Source organism: Chiloscyllium plagiosum, chromosome 28, assembly GCF_004010195.1.
Source record: "Chiloscyllium plagiosum isolate BGI_BamShark_2017 chromosome 28, ASM401019v2, whole genome shotgun sequence".
NCBI classification, from domain to species: domain Eukaryota; kingdom Metazoa; phylum Chordata; class Chondrichthyes; order Orectolobiformes; family Hemiscylliidae; genus Chiloscyllium; species Chiloscyllium plagiosum.
The window spans coordinates 17,683,274-17,696,990 of record NC_057737.1 but is presented as its reverse complement, the minus strand read 5'-3'; the positions used below and the strand labels follow the sequence as shown (position 1 = coordinate 17,696,990).

At 40.6% G+C, this 13,717-nt stretch overlaps 1 protein-coding gene across 2 annotated transcripts in view; it reads left to right on the top strand.

Annotated features, from left to right (window-relative positions):
• Positions 1-13,717, top strand: part of LOC122564000 (coronin-6-like) — a 243,359-nt gene that overhangs the window by 200,114 nt on the left and 29,528 nt on the right. For both annotated transcript variants that reach the window (XM_043718415.1, XM_043718414.1), the window contains exons 4-5: positions 1,233-1,362; positions 10,282-10,463. In XM_043718415.1, the coding sequence (XP_043574350.1) occupies positions 1,233-1,362; positions 10,282-10,463 (312 nt within the window). The remainder of the gene's footprint in view (positions 1-1,232; positions 1,363-10,281; positions 10,464-13,717) is intronic.

Sequence of the window (13,717 nt, the reverse complement as noted above, 5' to 3'; positions counted from 1 at the left end):
TGAGTCTAGGTTGGAGTGGTGCTCAACAAGTATAGCAGGTTAGGTCACATTCGAGAAGCAGGAAAAAATTGAAATTTCGGGCAAAAGCCCTTCATCAGGAATGAGGCAGGGAGCCTCCAAGGTGGAGAGATAAAAGGGAGGAAGGGTCCTGAGGCGGAAGATGAGGTGTTCTTCCTCCAGGCGTCAGGTGGTGAGGGAGTGGCAGTGGAGGAGGCCCAGGACCTGCATGTCCTCGGCAGAGTGGGATGGGGAGTTGAAATGTTCAATCCCCACTGGGTGGTGAGGTTGATTGGTGTGGGTGTCCATAATGAACTCACTTCACTCGCACTTTGGTGTAAATACAATTTAGAACAAGATACAGGGAGAAGGACATTGTGGTTCATGTTGTTTTTCCAGGTTACTGAGCTAGCTTGAGCCAGATCATCATGTACGTTAGCCTGATCATGTAAAAGCACAGGTAGTCCAGTGACCCTACAGAAATTATCGTTTTCGCTTAACAAACACGATTGGTGAAATGCAGCTGAAGCATTCAACAAAGCTCCTCCAAGAACACCTTCCAAACCCACAGCCACTTCCATCCAGAAGGACAAGGGCAGCAGGGACATGGGAACACTGTCAGCTACAAGTTCCCTTCCAAGCCACTCACCATTCTGACTTGGAAATATATCACTGTTCAATTAATGTTGTGGAGGCTGAAATCCTGAAACTCCCTCTCTGACAGCACTGGGTACAAGAGGACAACTCAGCACCACCTTCTTGAGGATAAGTAGGGAGAGGCAATTAATGTTGGCCGAGTTAGCAAAGCCACCAGCTACCGAAAGAATATTTTTTAAAAATCTCAAGATGTATTTCTAGTAACTATAGGCCGGTGAGTCTCACTTCTGTTGTGGGCAAAGTCTTAGAGAGAATTGTAAGGGATAGGATTTACGCTGTATTCTTCTATGTTCTATGTTCTATGTATCGCAAATGTTACAAGTTGCAGAGTGTGTTCTGAATATAACTGGAAGAGACCATCATTTTGTGTAAGTTTTGTCATACTCAAGGTGTGATAAGATGCCGGTTTGTTGTTTGGTGTCCGTAAGTAATTAGTAAATTCAAAAAGTTGTTTGATTGTCTGCTTAGTCATAGATTGAGCACTGAGATTGAGTCAAATTCAACAAATAGCCCAGCTGCTCAAAAAAAGTCAGTGAACTATTTCTAACCAGCCTTGTTTTGCATTCACCTTCTCACAGGTTTGGCAGATCCCAGATCATGTAGCACTCCGGTCTATAACAGACCCCATTGTTGTCTTGGAGGGGCACTCGAAGAGAGTCGGGATTATCACATGGCATCCAACTGCCCGGAACATTTTACTTAGTGCAGGTAATATCATCATTGTGGACTGTTTTGTTCAAGCCGTGACACATTAAAATCACCAGCGGACGGTGGAAGTGGCTGTTACCTTAAAGTTGTGGTGATCCATTCTTATTTGACACCTTCAAAAAGTGGGAAGTTTGCAGCATTTGAAATTATCCAAGCCAGATATTTTTGTTCCTCCCCTTGCCTAGCGGATACTTTTTACATAATGCCTGTTATCGCCCCATAAGGAGAAAATGAAGATTGCTTCATATGGTTCATGCTGTATACAAAGAACTTCTCCCAAGTTAATTCTATTTCCTAGGCAGTATTAACAATTGGATTTAGCCTGCACCCCAGGGGGATGGGAGGTGGTTTTTCAAACTGAAGAAACCAATTTGCAATGAGAGTCCTTCAGTGCTGCTATTGTATGCCTGCTATCAGTCAGTAACTCAAAGACAAGGACGCTGATATCCAGAGCACACTGAATCATTGTACACAATTTTAATCCACATAAAAAACAAAATCAGGCAGGTTTGGCTCAGACTTTGTTCAAATATTATCTGATTCCCTAACTAGCCTTCCACTTCTGGTTTTAACAGAGTGGGTCCTGTTGAATAGACAGACAACTTGCTTGTCGGAGCTGGTTTGCCAATTTAATCATTATAAAACTTTTACATGTTCAGCTCACTGGTCTATATTTATCTGCCTGTCTTCTTGTGCTTTTTTTAAAAAAAAGATAGTTGATGGGTTTATCAACTTTTTCAAAACTTCTCCTGTTTCTAATTATTCAGTTAAAATGCTGGTATGGACATCATTAGTATCACGAGCGTCCTTATTGAGGTTCTCCTGGTCGTTTTATTTTCTTGTCTACCTTAATCTTTTTTAGTGATCACTGTAAATGAAATGTCTGCTTTCTTTCATATTTATCAATTCCTCACACCCCCATTGCACCATAGAAATGTTATTTGCAAGTTGCTTGTAAAGTTTAATGAGTGTTGGATGGTTAATTAAGGACAGAAACCAGCAAAGTGACTCATTGCAGCTGTTCAGTTAAGTAGATGCATCAATAGAGGAGGTAAGTGTCATTTCAGAGAACAGAAGAGTTGTCAATTCAAATGTGAATTTAGCAGCCCTGATTAATTCAGAGATACTGTCATTTATAAGGATATGTATTTCTCTGCATTTTGCCAGGAATTGTTACCATTTCTTTTGAAAATATTATAAACCCTCTGCTTTGAAGTGTCCTGTAGCAGCAACTGATTCTGATGCACACTGAGGTAGAGAACATGCTGAGATGCAGTTGCTTGCATTCACATCTACAAATACTAGACAGATACTCACTGTTTGCTTTTGGTGATCAGCAACGATTTTGAAAGATTTGCATTGGTGCTGATATATTCATTAAGCCATGTGATATATTGATATGAGCTCTGCGATGTTTGAATAATCATGTTTCAAAGTGTGAAGACATTGGAACTCTACCATGTTTAATTCCTGCTGGCTGCTTGTTCATGGTCCAGACTACACCAGAATTGTCCCTACTGGATCTGTTATATATTGTATAATTCTCAGGTGCAGCTGTGGAATGCTCCTTACCAAAACACTTACACACATGCACTTCAATTCCTAGCTCTAATATATATTGACATATATAAAATATGTAAATAACAATGCCAACATGGAGTATCTTTGCCTTTGTTGGGACTATCCTTATGCAAGTTTGCTTCATGCTAGGCTAGCAAATGTAAACAATAACCCAATTACAATTGTATTCTGTTTCCTAATGAGTAATTAATAGAGGAAAAGTAACATCAATTTTTTTTTACAACTTCTTCAAATAAGTTGAGGTCACAACAATTTTTTTGACTTACTGATCACCACCAATAAAACAGCGATGTAACCCACTGAATATTTACAAGTAAAGCCTATTACAGGAAATGCAACCCATCAAAGGTGAGGGGCATGGTGGAGAGAGCAGGAAGGGTCTAAATCAAAATGGGGTTGGAGGGGGAAATAAGACATTGTATCTCCCGCAGTGCCCACCTCCATCTATAGGCACTGAGAGATCACAGTATTATGCAATCAAATTAACAATTATTTTCAATGGTCAACAATTATTATCTCCTCCATATGTGAACTAACTTTCTAGACAAACTTAATCAATGAAATACGGTGATCTCCTGGAGGAAACAGCGTGGATCTTTACTAGGTCACCTGCTCAAAATGGCTTTGGGTTATAAAAATTAGAATTTTAGTGACAAACATGCACTGTAAACTGCAATCAAATTTCATAATGCAGCAAAGATGTAGCCCCCATAGTATTGTCAAATTTGCATAAGGGTAGCATAATTGGACTCCCAAAGGCATTGCCATAAAATGAGCCGTCACCATGACAACATGCAATGGCAAAACAAGAACTACTTGCATTCTTATATTACATAATAGTCACAGGACAGGAACAAGCCAATCAGCCCAACAGATCCCTGTGAGTGTTTATACTCCTCCAAACCTCCTCCACCCTCTCCAGGTTTTTCTTCTGCACCTTTCTCCCTCTTGTGTTTTCCAGATTCAGTTTAATTGCACTACACCGGTTGTCCCAATTACTCTCTCTGGATCCGAATTCTACATTCTAACCAGCCTAAACCTTCTATTCCTCGCTTCGAGTTCTAGTTTACCCTTCAGCATCTCTAGGTTATGAGCCTTTTCACAATTTTAATGGCTTCTGTCAGGCTATCCCTCAGTCTTCTCACTTCTAAGGAGCTCCATCATGTTCAATCTGTCACATAGTGCCTTTAACGATCGTCACAAGCTGTGTGACAGAAGTGTAAAGAAGGCAATGAAATCCATGCCCAAGCCAATGCAGGAAATATTAGAGGATTATAAATGTGATCAAAGAAGTGAGTTTTGAGAAAGGATCTTCAAGGAGAGCAACTTCTTACCTTATCCATATAGGTTCTGTGAGTTTTTTTTATCCTCCTGAGCAGGTAAACCTGGTCCCTTTTTCACTGATTTTGAAGCATAGTACATCTAACAATGGAGTACTCTGTTTGTGCAGGAGTGGGTCAGCTTTGTTAGCTAGAGTGTGACACTGAGTGATGCTGCTGGAGAGGGCTCCCTATATCCCTATATCAAGAAGTACATGGAGGCTCTGACTTGCACCACACCTTGTAGAGCGGTGCGCTTTAACCATTCATCTCTCTACATTGAGAGAGATGCCTATGCTCCTTTGTAGAATGTGGCTATAGTGATTGGAACCAGGTTGACCTCATTGATTACGAGGTCATTGGCTCAGGTTAACAACCCCAATCAATCAGGAAAACCCTGGCTGACCAATATAACCAAGAGAGAAAAAAAATATAACCAGATTAGAATCTCCTCAGTTGAGGATTGACTCTGAGTTGGCTGGCCACAGCCAGTGCACTGTGCACTAGTGAATGGTGACTTGGTGATGGGATACCGACCTCTGTGCAGTTATTTCAAGGACTAATTACCTTTCTGTGCTCCCTCTGTACTGCATTGCATTGTCAACCTAAATTATGTATTTATATCCTGGAGATGTTAAACCCTTAACCTTTCATTGCTCAGATGGGAATGTGTTATTGCTGGGAGGGGCTGACTCTCATTATTTATAGTAAAAGTGACTTAAAAATAATTTTCAAACTGGATTGTCAATCTTGATTTGGGTGGAGGAGGCTAGTGAGAATCATTCTCACTGTATTAATAGCAATGGTTGCTTTGTAAATTAATTATCAATAAAATTTACAGGATATGGTTGCAAAATAATTGCTTGTCTAAAACATCATTGAAAGGAGAAAAACCAAAACCCTTCCAAAATTTGTTACTCATTTTCTACGAAGAGACTTATATCAACATTGATCTAAAGTCCCCAGTTTTATTCTGAAAGTACTGAGTAGGGAAATGTTTGTGATTCATTTAAGTTTCTACAATTCTACTTTTTAATGTGCAAAATATATGTCAAGCCTTTGGAAAGTGTGTTTCTTGAAAGCTGCGTTAGAATTGAGAATGTGTTGGATGACCTTATATTTTGGAATTATTGAAAACTGAATGGAAAACAGTGCAAATTCATTCAACTGACAAGCATTAAAGTTATAAATTTTCAAGGCTTCTTTGCACCATTCACAAGACTATTTTAAAACCTGAAAAAAAAATTTAACCCTGTTCCTTACAGTGTGATTAAATTTCAAATTTTACTGTAAACTATATAATTTTATTTTGAAAAATTAAAGGATGAATCCCAAATGCCTCTAGATGTTCCATGACAGCTGTGAGCAATATATTCCAAGAGACAAGTGAAGCGTAATCTGTGCTTTTGTAACTGTATTACATAAATGGTGTCTGAATGAAGAGAATGAGAAAAATGCTACCACATGCACAAATAATGCTCATGTACAGACCTGCCAATTTACTCATGTTCATTAAAATCTTCTCAGGATCAAATTCTTCCAGGTTGGCGAACAAATTTTCATCTCATTTTGCATATGCAGGAATGAGCAAACAAATAATTATTCTTAACATGACAGTCAGTCCACATGTTAGGAGAACCTTCAGCAGCAGTATATTGACCATAAGATTACAGAGGTCGTCCTGATCTCCTGCTGTCACTCCTGAAGGAATTGGCTGCTTTCAGCTATTGGATTGGGCCATTCAACCCATTGATTTGGTTCTGCCATCCAACAGGACTGGGTTCAAGTCCCATCCATGCCATCATAACATATTCAAGCAGGTTGATTAACAACTGCACAACATCCCTTCGGTCACCCTTGAGTTCAATGTATTTTGTACACAAAGGTTAGCTTGATATTTTCTAAAATAATTTTTAAGCATATATATTTCTTGTGTGATTTTACCACAATCCACTTTGCCAATTGTAAGTACAAGAATAAAATGTGTCTCTTTAAAACGGGGTGCAGATTTCCTTCTTGAGTTCCCCATGTTGCTTCTGGGGGGTGAGCAGAAAAGGGAGGTGTGACAGGAAACTTCCCCTTTCCTTTGAACCCTAAATGTTTCTCCAGCGGTGACATGACCACATTCATTAAAACTGAGCTAACAGTCGCAAAATGATATTCAGCAAGTTTCCCCATCATTTTATATATAACACCGGGTGTAATTACTAGACTTTGGTTCATTGTTGTTAAGATAGTGAAAGAAGCTTTAAAAATTTGAGAAGGGATCTTTGCTCCATTATCTGTAAATAAAACACACCTTCTCCACCCCCTCCAACCACCACAACGAGTTGAAGCAGGCCTTGTAACTTTCTCTCATCTGATCTGGTCCCTCCATTTCCACAGTTCTAGTTTTCCCACTGTTTTATTCAATGTGAGGCAATGGAAATACTGCCAGTGGCCCACTAACTCCATGTTATCGAATGGTAAGATCAATCAGGGCCATGATTGAAGGAGACAGGTGACAACAAAATGGTGAGCAACTTCTAAGACCTGCCATGATTTGCCCAACCTCTGTCCTGATTAACCATCCTTTTGTCGGTCTAACTTGCTTTCTCTCTCCCTGGGCTTCATCTCCCCTATCTACTTGCTCCTAGTTGCCTTCATCCCTGCCATCTATGTAAATACCAATTCTGAATAAGGGTCACTGGACTCGAAACATTAACTCTACTTTCTCTCTCCACAGATGCTGCTAGACCCGAGTTTCTCTGGCAATTTCTGCTTTTGATCCAAATTAATGAAACCAGGCCACACAATTTTGATCTGTGCTTTAATCTCGATGTGTAAAAATCTGGGAACTAGTTTATTCTGCTTGTCGGTTGGGGAAAAAGCAGCGTGTGACAGTTGCATCATACATTTCTGTAAATCATGGGACCATAGAGTCATGGAGATGTACAGCATGGAAACAGACCCTTCAGTCCAACCCATCCATGCCAACCAGATATCCCAACCCAATCTAGTCCCACCTGCCAGCACCCAGCCCATATCCCTCCAAACCCTTCCTCAAAGGAAAGTGTTCACGTGTGGATGTTGACGAGGCTGTGTTCAGGTTTGTGTTTGGGATGTTTTCCATGCTGGATTAGTGTGTCAGCATCTGCTTCTTCAGTTCTCCTATACTAACTGGGGAGAGATTTGCTGGCATTTAGGGCAATGCGTTTACTGCCACTAAAACTTTTCTATCCTTCAAGTGCAAGACACGGTCAGAAAAAAAGGTAGACAGGGAATGAAGTATGAACCACTACAACAAACACTCCCTTGGGCTTCTCTAAAGCTCTGTCAGCTGTGTGAAAATGGGTTGAGAACTATGATAAGAAGTAGAGCCAAGAGGAAGGGAGTACTTTGCCAATGCCAATACTCAGGAGTAAGTGGCAGATGTATTCTAACATAGACCTGATTTGGGTTGGAAACAGTGTCCTTTTCATAACACCTTTCATGATTGTGCTCCTTTGAGACCACTGCTGTTTGTGAGCTCCACCTGTTACATTCAGCAGCTGGCATCCAAACAGACTGAGACAAGGAGCTGCATGGGGTTTTTCTTTGCTCCCCTGACAGCTGCTGGGACACATTTGACCGGATTCAAATCTAGGAAGAAACGTGCTTTGAGGAAATATATAAAAGTACCCCCAACTTTGCTATTCAAATCCTACCTTTACAACAGAATCCCTTTTACAGATTCAAATCTATGTTTAGTCTAGTTTTAGTGATAAACTGAACAATCTATCCAGCTAAGAATTGTTGTTAGACCTTTCAGAAGTAGTCACTTAAGTGACGAATGAATCTAAAAGTTTAAAACTTTTCTGCAAAATTGCAGTTGATGCAATTGCAACCGTAAATTTTATATACGAATTTGTGTTAGCCAGAAATATTGAGGAATATGGCAAAAAAGCAGATGTTTGGAGTTAGATTAGATATCTGCAAAAAAATCTGCAACTGAGCTGCCTATTCATGTGTTTTTATATTTCTACTTGAGGGACAACGTTTTCACACAGAGAATGGTGTGGTGTGTGGACAAAAAGAGCAGCCAGAGAAGTGGTAGAAGCAAGTACAGTTAAAACATTTAAAAGATATTTGGACAGGTACGTGGATAAGAAAGGTTCAGAGGGATATGGGCCAAACACAGGCAAATGGGACTCGTTCAGTTTAGGAAACCTGGTCAGCATGGCCAAGTTGGGTCAAACAGCCTGTTTCCATGCTGTATCACCCTACAACTTGAGACAAAATGCAGAAAAGCCGATACATTTGAAAGCACTAACTAGGTTTGTCCACTTTTAAGATTGCATCTTTCTTCTGGCTGTGCACTTCATGTAAACTGAGTATTAGCTGAAACTGCAGGCAAATAGTCATAGCTGTCTCTACTAGTGCCATCCATCGCCATGCAGTCAGTTGTTGAAGTAAAGTCTCACTATTCATCACTTCCTCTTTCATGAACTTGTTTATCCAAACAAAATCGTGTACCCGATTGCCTGTTGTGCCTCAAACATTAACGTTTTCATGTTTTTAAGTAATATGAATATATTACTATGTTAGCCAACAGAAGATGCCCAAAAGAAAGAAACAAAACTGCCAAAATGCAGCGAAAAAGAATGGATGCTGTCCTCCAGACAGAGCACCACCTAGTGTTGAGGGAATGGACTCTGCAGGCCCACTTTTTTTGGTGGGGAGAATTAGTCATCTAGACAGTATGGCTGGAACTAACTTAATTGACTCCTATTGATAAAAAATGCTCATGTTTGCAATTTCGACAAGTGGTTTGGTTTTGCAGGAACATAAGCCTTGCAAATGGCAGGGTTATACTTATATCAGTATTGATAGTATGTTAATTATATTGTTAACGTAAACAGATGAAGGATGCTGTTTAATTAAATACCTTAAGCAATTAAAAAGCAAGACTGCTGGGACACAAGATGTCAGATAGGAAACAAGTATATGTAATGCTGGATTCTGTACATAAACCATATCAATATCAAGAAAAGTAGTTCACCAGTTGGTTTAGGATTGAATTAACGCGCAAAGTTACAATACTGTGTGTATGTACATCCTGGGATTTGAAAGTGCTCCTTGTCCACAGCGTATAAAAAATTCAGCTGAAATACGATTCTAAGGAAAGTTACAGATGATTTCTCCTCTTTCCTGCCAGCCTTGCCTCCTTTAACTTGAGTTGGCATGTCAAATCATAATCAGTAACCATGGCACCAAACATGCCAAACTGGTCCTGATTTCTGTGCAAGTCAAATATACAGTTACTGTTAACTCTATCTGCCATTGTGTGAATTGAGACACATCTTTGTAAGTAGGGGAAGATTTCATCTGACGCACTCATACCGCACTCTCATAAATTAGAGCCTAACCAAAGCAAAATATTGCGGATGCTGGAAATGTGAAATAAAAGAGAAAATACTGGAGAAGCTCAGCCAGTCAGGCAGCACCAGCAGTGGAAAAAATCAGAATTAACGTTTTGAGTCCGATGTGACTGTTTTGCAGAATGAATGGTATTTTAGTCTTTTGTTTTCACTTGCTTAACTTATATTTGAAATACATTTCATCGATCACCTTCATGCATTTCCAAGTTTATTCCAGCTCTGTCAAATCATATCACAAATTTTACAATTATTGCGTATTGACTCTTATATTGAGTGCTGTTTCCCAACCATTATCTTAATAGCTACAGCTGTCTTCAACTGTATCTAATTCTCTGGCACATTTTGCTGCTGCTCTACAGCAAATCTTTAGGCCCTGACTGTTTCTTGTAGCCAATAGCTGGGCTCCGACGTGCTTTTGAAACAAAGGGGATCAGGATGCAAATGATGTTGCAGTACCTTTAAAAATTCCTGTTCTCTAAGGATTCAGTTTGCTTAAGGATTGAGAGGAGACAACAGTTGAAATTAACACACAAGCAATTTATTTTGTTTTAAAGATTTGGTGTTTCACAAGCCAATGCTGAGTACTGATCCTTTACTCTACCTGGTTGTGTCTGTTGCAGGCAGTGATAATATGATCATTATTTGGAATGTGGGGACTGGGGAGCCCCTGATAACTCTTGATGACCTACACACTGACCTGATTTACAACGTCTGCTGGAACCGCAATGGCAGCCTCATCTGCACCACCTGCAAGGACAAGAAAGTGCGCGTCATTGATCCAAGGGAGCAGCGCATCGTTGCTGTAAGGTTTTCCACTGGCTTGGGACATGCGGGTACTGCATGGAATATGAAGTTCCAGTATTTGATTGCATCTATCGAGCCTTTACTCAAATCCATATTAAATGCCTCATTTGGCAAGCCCACCAATGCTATAATGAACTGTGATGTCCATTTGGGAAAGGCATTGTCATTATTGAGCAAAGGTCCTGCAGCCTTCAGATAACCACTTGAAGATAGTACAGAACATTGAACTAATACTGGGAAATTGCTTGATGCAATGACAAAACAGTTAAATGAAGGCAGATAAGACTTGAGAGATTGAACTGGTTGGTTTTGTCCCCAGTGGAGAGTGTCACATAAATTTCGATGTGAATCTTCAGTCCAGCTGAGTTATGCGAAGTAATTGGACACTTGGAATGTAATAATATGTCAGAGCAATGGATTTGATTACTTTCTGTTTTAATCCTAATCTGAAAGATGCTGCTGAAGAGAAATTCTGATCAAGGGCTGTACAGCAGCCCATGTGAGATCCAGGATCAATCCAATTTAGTATGACCATGTAAAACTCTCAGCCAGTGTATTCAAGCAGTCCCAGGAAAAGGAGAGACGTTTAAGTGCACTATGAAGCTCTCACAGCCGTATGGGTCTGTTGAAGACCATGCTTTCCAATCTACAAGTTTCAGTTGAAGTCTGCTTTGCTTATGAGCAGATTGGAAATATCCAGTTACAAGCCAGGCTGCTGTACCTGTGGCTATGGTGTTGGTTAAGGGCCATTGAATAGTTCCTGCAAGCAGACCTGCAGATTTCTAGTCAAAAATGTTTTGATTTCTGATGTAGCGTGATGTGCATCCCATTGACATTCCTCAGAATTCAACAATTTGGCACCACCATTGCGATCATTATGTCACAGTCCAAAGATGTGCAGGTTAGGTGAATTGGTCATGCTAAATTACCCGTAGAGTTAGGTGCATTAGTTAGGGGGAATGGGTCTGGGTGGGTTGCTCTTCGGAGTATCGGTGTGGAGTATTTGGGCCGAAGGGCCTGCTTCCACTCTGTAGGGAATCTAATCTAATTATGATGAGGCTGATCTCCATTTTCTTGGTGTTGGGTATTGTTAGCAAATTAAATGGCATGCATTATTTAAGTTTTAAATTTTAATGTTTACAAAGAAATCTGTGGGGAGTGGAGCTAAGCTATTTATATTTCTGGCGATGGAAGAAAAGCCTGCATTAACTTCATGACTTGCCTTGCCCTCAGCACATTCCGAAACACTTCCAAAGCAAGTCGAACATTTGAAATGCAGTCACTATTGATCAGGAGGCAAAAATGGCACTTTATGTGCCAAAAGATGTTGGTTGAGGTATTAAAGGGCAATCGACATAAGAGTATTCTATATTCATCCTTGAACAGTGCCAGGGAGGATGGGATTGAGAAACAGATCAACTATGATCAAATGGCAGAGCAGACTCAATGCCTCGAATGGCCTAAGTCTGTCCTGTCTTTTCTGGCCTAAGCAGATCCTTTAGATTCACATGGGCAGATGAAAGGACTTACTTTAGCATTTCATCCAAAGCATAGCATTTGACAATGCAACACTCCCCAATGTTATGAATGAGATAACGAGAATCCAGAGAAAGTACATTCCTGTTAGGGGTGAAAGGTAAGGCTGGTAGCTATAGGGAATGCTGGATGACTAAAGAAATTGGGGTTTGGTTTAGAGAAAGAAGGAAGCATATGTAAGATATAGACAGGATAGATCGAGGGAATCCTTAGAAGAGTATAAAGGCAGTAGGAGTGTACTTAAGAGGGAAATCAGGAGGGCAAAAAGGGGACAAGAGATAGCTTTGGCAATAGAATTAAGGAGAATCCAAAGGGTTTTTACAAATACATTAAGGACAAAAGGGTAACTAGGGAGAGAATAGACCCCTCAAAGATCAGCAAGGCGGCCTTTATATAGAGTTGCAGAAAATGGGGGAGATACTAAACGAGTATTTTGCATCAGTATTTACTGTGGAAAAGGATATGGAAGATATAGAATGTAGGGAAATAGGTGGTGACACCTTGCAAAATGTCCATATTACAGAGCAGGAAGTGCTGGATGTCTTGAAATGCATAAAGGTTGATAAATCCCCAGGACCTGGTCAGGTGTACCCTAAAACTCTGTGGGGAGTTAGAGAAGTGATTGCTGGCCTCTTTCTGAGATATTTGTATCATCGATAGTCACAGGTGAGGTGCTGGAAGACTGGAGGTTGACTAACGTGGCGCTACTCTTTAAGAGTAAGGACAAGCCATGGAACTATAGACCAGTGAGACTGACGGCGGTAGTGGGCAAGTTGTTGGAGGGAATCCTGAGGGACAGGATATATATGTATTTGGAAAGACAAGGATTTATTAGGGATAGTCAACATGGCTTTGTACGTGGGAAATCATGTCTCACAAACTTGATTGAGCTTTTTGAAGAAGTAATGAAAAGGATTGATGAGGGCAGAGCAGTGGACATAATCTATATGTACTTCAGTAAGGCGTACGAGAAGGTTCCCCATGGGAGACTGGTTACCAAGGTTAAATCTCATGGAATACAAGAACTAGCCATTTGGATACAGAACTGGCTCAAAGGTAGAAGAGGATTGATGAGGGCAGAGCGGTAGATGTGATCTATGCGAACTTCAGTAAGGTGTTCGACAAGGTTCCCCATGGGAGACTAGTGAGCAAAGTTAGATCTCACGGAATACAGGGAGATTGTTGGATACAGAACTGGCTCAAAGGTAAAAGACAGAGGGTGGTGGTGGAGGGTTGTTTTTCAGTCTGGAGGCCTGTGACCAGTGGAGTGCCACAAGGATTGGTGCTGGACCCTCTACTTTTTGTCATTTACATAAATGATTTGGATGTGAGCATAAGAAGTACAGTTGGTAAGTTTGCAGATGAAACCAAAATTGGAGGTGTAGTGGACAGCGAAGAGGGTTACCTCAGATTACAACAGGATCTGGACCAGATGGGCCAATGGGCTGAGAAGTGGCCGATGGAGCTTAATTCAGATAAATGCGAGGTGCTGCATTTCAGGAAAGCAAATCCTAGCAGGACTAATACACTTAATGGTAAGGTCCTAGGGAGTGTTGCTGAACAAAGAGATCTTGGAGTGCAGGTTCATAACTCCTTGAAAGTGGAGTCGCAGGTAGATAGGATAGTGAAGAAGGTGTTTGGTATGCTTTTTTTTATTGGTCAGAGTATTGAGTAGAGGGGTTGGGAGGTCATGTTGCGGCTGTACAGGACATTGGT